Source organism: Dinoponera quadriceps, unplaced genomic scaffold, assembly GCF_001313825.1.
Source record: "Dinoponera quadriceps isolate SergipeBrazil2010 unplaced genomic scaffold, ASM131382v1 scaffold1145, whole genome shotgun sequence".
Classification (NCBI taxonomy): Eukaryota; Metazoa; Arthropoda; class Insecta; order Hymenoptera; family Formicidae; genus Dinoponera; species Dinoponera quadriceps.
In genome coordinates this window covers 1-7,982 of record NW_014555224.1, presented here as the reverse complement: position 1 = coordinate 7,982, position 7,982 = coordinate 1, and the positions used below count along the sequence as shown (strand labels likewise).

General features: G+C 34.9%; 1 protein-coding gene across 1 annotated transcript; it reads right to left on the bottom strand.

Annotated features, from left to right (window-relative positions):
• Positions 1-1,663: 1,663 nt before the first annotated feature.
• On the bottom strand, positions 1,664-3,524 carry LOC106743572 (histone-lysine N-methyltransferase SETMAR-like). Its single transcript, XM_014617539.1, has 4 exons — positions 3,324-3,524; positions 2,729-3,269; positions 2,124-2,315; positions 1,664-1,713 (listed from the first exon to the last, which is right to left on the bottom strand). The coding sequence occupies exons 1-4, from the start codon at positions 3,522-3,524 to the stop codon at positions 1,664-1,666; spliced, it is 984 nt and encodes a 327-aa protein (XP_014473025.1).
• Positions 3,525-7,982: the final 4,458 nt, after the last annotated feature.

The window sequence follows — 7,982 nt, the reverse complement described above, 5'->3', positions numbered from 1 at the left end:
TCTCTTAAGTTTCATGATATATAGTCGATTTCTTTTTTTCCTTACCTTCTTTAAATTCTTTTCGAAGCAAAGATTTTAGGAAAAATCTTATTGTTCCTTGTTAAGAACTCTTTAATATTTATTTCTACCGCTTATAGAATTGCTGTTGATGTGTCTAGAGTTTCATTATTGATTAAGCCACGGGATGTTGACGGTAGACGTTCGAGATCATCGTTACTCACAATATTCTCTTCCGTTATAGTAGACATCATTATTCGTGGATCATTATTTTTATCAGTCGTTAAGGCTAGGGACCTATCTGTAACAAAAGATGAAGCGAAATCCAGAAGTGTAAATATATTTCTGTTATAAGGAAATATCCTTGTGCGTCTGAATCTTTCTTGAATGTTATTTACTAGGTGTACCGGTATGAAGTGAGCGTTTTTTTGTGAAATCAAAACACTATTTTTTAATGGGAAAGTAAAAAACATTTTATTCAAAGTATTGGCCATTGCTAGTTACACATTTTTCCCATCTTTCAGGCAATTTGTGGATTCCACGCCAATAAAACTGTTCGTCTTTTGAAGCAAACCAATTAGTCACCCAATTTTGGACTTCCTCGTAGGAATCGAAGTGCTGCTCAGCCAATGCGTGTCCCATCGATGAAAACAAATGGTAGTCGGAAGGAGCCAAGTCTGGTGAATACGGCGGGTGGGGTAGCAGCTCCCAGCCGAGTGCTTTGATCGTATCCTGAACCAGTTTTGCTTTGTGTGCAGGTGCATTGTCATGGAGCAAAATTACCTTGCCGTGTCTTCTGGCCCATTCTGGTCGTTTTTCGATCAATGCATAGTTCAAATTGCTCATTTGTTGTCGGTAGCGATCTGTATTGACGGTTTCACCAGGTTTTAGGAGCTCGTGGTACACCACACCTTTCTGGTCCCACCAGACACACAGCATTGTCTTCTTGCCGAATCGATCTGGTTTTGCAGTCGAAGTTGATGGTTGTCCCGGATTAACCCATGATCTTTTCCGTTTAGGATTCTTAAAATAAATCCATTTTTCATCGCCAGTAACAATTCGATGCAAAACTGATTTTCTATCGTGTCTTTGAAGCAAAATTTCACAAGTGTTTCTTCTGTTTTCCATCTGTCTTTCATTCAATTCATGTGGCACCCATTTTCCAGACTTTTGGATCTTTCCCATAGCTTTTAAACGGTCAGAAATTGTTTGTTGTGCAACATTTAACATTTCTGCCATTTGTGTCTGACTCAAAGTGTCATCTTCATCCAATATTGTTTGCAATTCGGTGTCTTCAAACTTTTTTGGTGGTTTTCCACGTTCTTTATTTCTCACATCAAAATCATTATCTCTGAACCGTTGAAACCATCTTTTGCATGTTGCTTCTGATAGAGCATGATCACCATATGCCTCGACAAGCATTTGATGCGACTCTGCAGCACTTTTCTTCAAATGAAAACAAAAAATTAATGCTTTCCGCAAATCATCATTTTCTGGTACAAAATTCGACATTTTTAACACGATGAAAAAATATGATGTTGTTTGTTCAATAACTTGATGTAAACTGAATATGTTTGATAGATGTCATAGAAACCAAACAAAACAAAATTAAGGCCCGTTCAAAATAAATGTTCCCTATCGAGACATTTGTATTTTGACGCTCACTTCATACCGGTACACCTGGTATAGTTATTGATGCCGGTAAAGTTGTTACAACTATTAAAAGAATCTGATATACAGTCATAATCTTTTCAGGATTGTTAAGCATCTAAGCATCATATAAGTTATTAATTGCTCTTTTTAGTGGTCCATATACTGATCGATCTAATGGTTGTAACTTATGTGAACAGTAAGGTAGGAAAGATAACATTACTATGCGATTCTTGGAATAACAATTAAGTGCTTCAGTCAAAGTACGAGAGGAATGATTATCTAAAAGTAAGAAAACTTTCTTCCCTTCCGTTGCAAATGTGTATTTTTGAAAGTGTTTGCAAAATATAACAAACTCTTTTCATGCATCCATCCACTAGCGTTTCCAGTTCCAATGCATACAGATGGACTATCTCTTACAAAATATTTCTGATATCGAAGTCTCGGAAATTTAAACATAGGGGGTATAGAATTACCGATGGCATTAATGGCACAAGTCACAGTGACCAAGTTTTCTCTTTCGGCAGATGTTAATGCTTCAACTTGTTTAGTTCCTCTATTAGCAATTATTTTATTGGATTTCTGAATCGTTGTAATGCCTGTTTCGTCAACATTATAGATGTCTTTCAGTTCATATCTATATTTATCTAGAACCTTCTTTAAATTGTCTAAAAATATATTAAATAAAATTAAATTATATAAAAATATATTAAATTAAATTATATAAAAATGTAATTTATATTTGTTTCATTGAGACTTGTAGAGCGAGATAGACTGTTTGCCTATGTAGATCGTATAAACAAATATAGGTATCTTCTCATAAAAGCAGAACACCAATCTTCACCAACCATTTTATCGGGTTGCCCGAAAAGTAATTGCCGATTTTTTCATAGAAATAAAATACAATTTTTTTCTACATAGAATGAACTTTAATCACTGACATATTTTCCATTTTGTTCGATGACCTTTTGCCATCTTTCTGGCAACTTCATAATTCCACGCTCGTAGAACTTCTGGTTTTTATCGGCAAAAAATTGATCTAAGTGCGATTTCAAAGCTTTATCATCCTTAAAAGTTTTACCATCCAAGTAGTTCTGCAAGGATTGAAATAAATAGTAATCTGACGGCGTAATGTCAGGGCTATATGGTGGATGTAACATCAATTTCCAACCAAGCTCCATTAATTTTTGGCGAGTGACAAAAGATGTGTGTGGCCTAGAGTTGTCCTGGTGGAAGATGACGCCCTTACGATTGACCAATTCTGGCCGTTTTTCTTTAATCGCTGCATTCAGTTTGTCCAGTTGCTGACAGTAGACATCCGTATTGATGGTTCGGTTCCTTGGAAGGAGATAAAAAAATACCATACCCTTCCAATCCCACCAAATTGATAACAAAATCTTTTTTTGGTGAATATCAGCTTTCGAGGTGGTTTGTGGTGGCTCATCACGTTTGGACCATGAACGTTTTCGCTTAATATTATCGTAAACAATCCATTTTTCATCACCAGTAATTATTCGCTTCAAAAAAGGATCGAATTCATTGCGTTTGAGATGAGAATCGCAAGCATTGATACGCTTTGTTAAATGAATTTCTTTCAATTCATGTGGTACCCAAATATCAAGCTTTTTAACGAATCCAAGACGTTTTATATGATCCTGGATTGTTTATTTTGGTACTTTCAACTTTTCTCCAATCTCCCGCTCAAATATATGACGATCCAACTCGATTATGGTTTTGATTTGGTCATCATCAGCTTGCAATGGACGACCAGAACGTTGCTCATCTTTGAGTAAAAAATCTCCAGAACGGAACTTATCAAACCAATTGCGGCACTGTCTTTCTTTTAAGGCTTCCTCGCCATATACGTCACGTAACATTTTAGCACCCTGCGCTGTGTTTTTTCCTTTGCGGAAATAAAAAAGGAAAATATGACGAAAATGCTTGTTATTGGATTCCACACTAAAACTGACGCCAAACTAACAATTTTTAATAAAAACACGTGTAATTTGCTTTTAAAGTCAACTAAGAGTGACAGCTTACAAACGTCAAAAGAAAAAAAATCATAACATTGACAGAAGACATTCAAACAGACGCTTAAAGCCATCTATTGGAGCCATCGGCAATTACTTTTCGGGTAACCCAATATATTGTACCCACTGATATATAAGCAATTTATGTTATTCTGCAAGCTCATATGCAAATCTCCGCATTTCTTTGGGACAAAATCCATAATATATTTCGGAAGCTCTCAATATGTATTTTATAAATAGCTCTTTTTGATCTTCACTAAAAATTTTGTTCCATAGTCTGCATCCCATAATTACAGGGGAAGTTATCCATTCTTCTTTAGCTTTATGTTTTTTCTTGATTTATCTGAATAAAGTATTACTTCCTGGGTATCTCGGAAACTACGAATTCCTTTTTTTTTATGTAATTGGGAAGCAGACGGATTTCGGGCAAGCGCTGTTGTAAAAAGGACAAGATTACGATGGCTCGTTGTTAAACGCGCCATATGTTTCCCAACGCGTCTATCATCCTATCCGTCTTTACGTAATATACGTAGTTTTATTACATCCTGGGTACCCAGAGAACAACAAATTCCTTTTTTCTATAATTTTTTATAAGTGTGTACGCGATAAACCTAGCTATTTTCAATAATGAACCACATATTGAATTGTTACGATTAATTTAGTTTTATTATGTTTTGAATATTTTACAATGTTTTTAATTTGAAGATAAAAGTATAAGATATGATAGATAAGTTTAAAATAGAATGAGTTTTAAGCCAAATTATGTTTTTATTATTTGAAGTCTACAAAATTGAAGTTTTTAATTATTACGTGTACAAATGAATAATCCAAATTTTTCAGTTATATATAACATATTAGAAGTTATTCTAATATATTAGAAATTTATTTTAAAAGAAAATAAAACAAATTTTTCAATCAAAGCATTCGCCGTTACTTTCTATAACTTTAAGCCATCTTTCAGGCAGTTGATCAATTCCATCTCGGAATAATGCTATGTCTTTGGATAGGATAAAGTCGTCAAGCCATTTTCGGATCTCATTCATTGATTAGAAGTAAGTATCGGACAAGGCATATTGCATCGAGTGGAACAAGTGATAATCGGATGGAGCAATGTCTGGTGAATACGTCGGATGCTGCAAGACATCTCAGCCAAAATTTATTATGATGTCTTTTGCTTGGAGGCAATGTGCCTGGCGTTGTTATGCAACAATTTCACAGGACGTTTTCTGCCAATATACGGGCGTTTCTGTTTAAATTCTTTACACAAGCGGATTAATTAGCGTTGGTAGCAGTCCGCAGTAACTGTTTTACCGGTTCCAACTGTTCATAATAGTGCATGCCCTTGATATCCCACTAAATGCAGAGCAGAACCTCCTTTCGAAGCGATTGAGCTTTGTGACCAATGTTGATGGTTCGCCGGGATTTGCCCATAACTTTGTACGTTTGGAATTGTCATAGAGTGTCCATTTCTCATCGTCCGTAACGATATTCCACTAGAAAAATTTCGACGCTTCTTATTGAGAAAAGAAAGACACGCTCCCACTTGTTGAGTTTCGTTGGCTATACTGAATTCATGCGGGATCCATTGTCCTTCTTTTGGATTTTACCCATTTTACGTAGACGTTTAAAAACGTTTTACTGCGGTACTCCCAACTGCTCTGCAAGCTCCTTTTGCGTTTGTGCCGAATTTTCAGCAAGCAGTTGTTCCAAATCACCGTTGTCCCACTTTCGAGGCCTTCCAAGACATTGTTTGTCGATCGGACTAAAATCACTGTTTTTAAAACGCTTACACCAAAATGCGCACATATCGTACAAAACATCTTTACTAATAAAGGAAATAAATCGATTTACATGCTCTTGGAGCATTTTTTTCTTGTTGGAATTTATAAAGAATACTGTGCTAAATATTCACCTTATATGTTGCCATGTTTGATTTCACTGATTTGAATACTTTTGAAGATTAGGTCTTTCGCCATACCAAAAGTCATTTTTAATAGCTATATGTCAACATTACATAACCGTAAAAAACGGGAAAATCATTTGATTTTCAAATTAATTTCTTAACAGCTGAAAACATTAGGATTAATCATTTGTATACTTAATAAAATTATTATTAATTAGACATATAACAAGTAGTAAAAAAACTAATATATCAACATAAATTTAACTTTTTTGGCTGTATTAACAGCTTTCATAATAATTATCAGCATAACTTCGAGTAATAAAACCCATAGTGTTTTAACTTATATTCTATTTCTACTTTGTTTAATTATCAACTTAAGTTTAATCATCAGAATATGATTTAATAACCAACTAAAACAAAACAAAAATAAACTGAAAACAATAATAATTGTTAGATATAATAACGAAATTTAAATTCATATGCGAATATGAACAAAATAGATAAAGCTTAAAATAGCTTAAATATAGGATATGCTCTAACGTAAACTAATTGCACTCATATCAATGGGAAAATGATGTCATATTTTGATTATTGGTTACATTAACTTGTGGAGGAAGTATGTCAAGAATTAATTTAATGTCTTCTATTCTTACAGTTGCTAAATCAGATTTCAAAAACACAGAGAAATGTATGTTTTCTTTTAGTTGTAATTTTAAGTAAGATGCAAAATATTTCTCTGAATTGATAACTTCTAATATTAGGTTGGGGAAAAAGAAATTATTTTTTCGGTAGATGGTTGTAGTGATCGATATCTCGTAAAGTATCTATCAAACAATTTTAGATTTATGCTCGATGAAAAGGTGACATTTCGCAATAAAAAAATTCTTTTGTTGTTTTTTGTTTGGTCCATTCAGTTGTGAGTTACAGGGTGTTAAAAATGGAAGTCAACAAAAAGAAAATTCGGTACATTTTACAGTTTTTCTTTGATAAAGGCGAAAATTCAAGCCAGGCGGCTGTAATTGTGAATGGTGTTTATGGTGCCGATACTGTAACAGCCAATTACGTGCAATTTTAGTTTCGTCGATTCCGTTCAGGTATTTTTGATGTTAAAGGTGCACCTCGCACAGGTAGGCCCGTCGTCGAAAATGTCGATAAAATCACAGAAATAATCGACCAGCATGTTAGCAGTTGTAGCATCGTCCAGGAGCTAAAGATCGACCATAAAACATTTTTAAATCATTTGCACAAAGCTGGATTCAAAAAGAAGCTCGATGTTTGGGTGCCACACCAATTAACACAAAGAAACACAATGAATCGAATTTCTATCTGCGAAGCCTTGGCCAAACGGAACGAAATCGACCCATTTCTTAAACGGATGGTGACTGGGGATGAGAAATGGGTCACATACGACAACACTGTGCAAAAACGATCGTGGTCAAAGCGCGGTGAAGCAGCTCAAACGGTGGCCAAACCAGGACTAACGGCCAGGAAGGTTCTGCTGTGCATTTGGTGGGACTGGAAAGGGACTGGAAATAATAATTTATTATGAGTTGCTTCCATATAGCCAAACACTAAATTCGGATCTCTACTGCCAACAACTGGACCGTTTGAAGCTAGCGATTGACCAGAAACGGCCAGAATTGGCTAACAGAAGAGGTGTTGTGTTTCATCAGGACAACACACATGTCTATAGTGACTTGTCAGAAACTCCGGGAGCTTGGTTGGGAAGTTTTAATGCATTTACCATATAGTCCGGCACCAAGCGATTACCATGTTTTTCTTGCATTGCAAAACTTCATTAGTGATAAGAAATTGGCATCAAGAGAAGATTGTGAAAATCGATTACTAGAGTTTTTTGCCAATGGGAACCAAGGCTTCTATGAGAGAGGCATTATGAAGCTACCTTTAAAATGGCAACAAATTATAAAACAAAACGGTGCATATTTGACACAAATCGGACAATCCGAAACATGTTAAATAAAGTCTTGAAGTTCACGTAAAAATAATGGATTTTTTTCCCCAACCTAATATTTTAGCAAGATAAAAAATTTTTAATTTTTTATTCTTAACATCAGGATATTGGCTTCTTCTAAAAGCTTTCGTGATAATAGCCCGAAGTTCTCAGTTAGTATTAGCATTTCATCATCTTGGTCATTTGTATCTTCTTCGAACTCTTCTAGATGAGAAGATCTGGAATTCAAGATATCATTATTTTTATTTGATTCTGAATCCATTACTATTTTCATAGTTTTTCTTTTTAATAATGCTAGATTCTTTGTTTGTCAAAACTTGCCGTTTTATTTGTTTCGCCTTGGATTTATTGGGTGAGTGCAAAAGTTCGTGCGGAGGTGCGATAGATGGCGTTAGAAGCGGCGTAAAGTTTTGTCATTAATACCGCCATC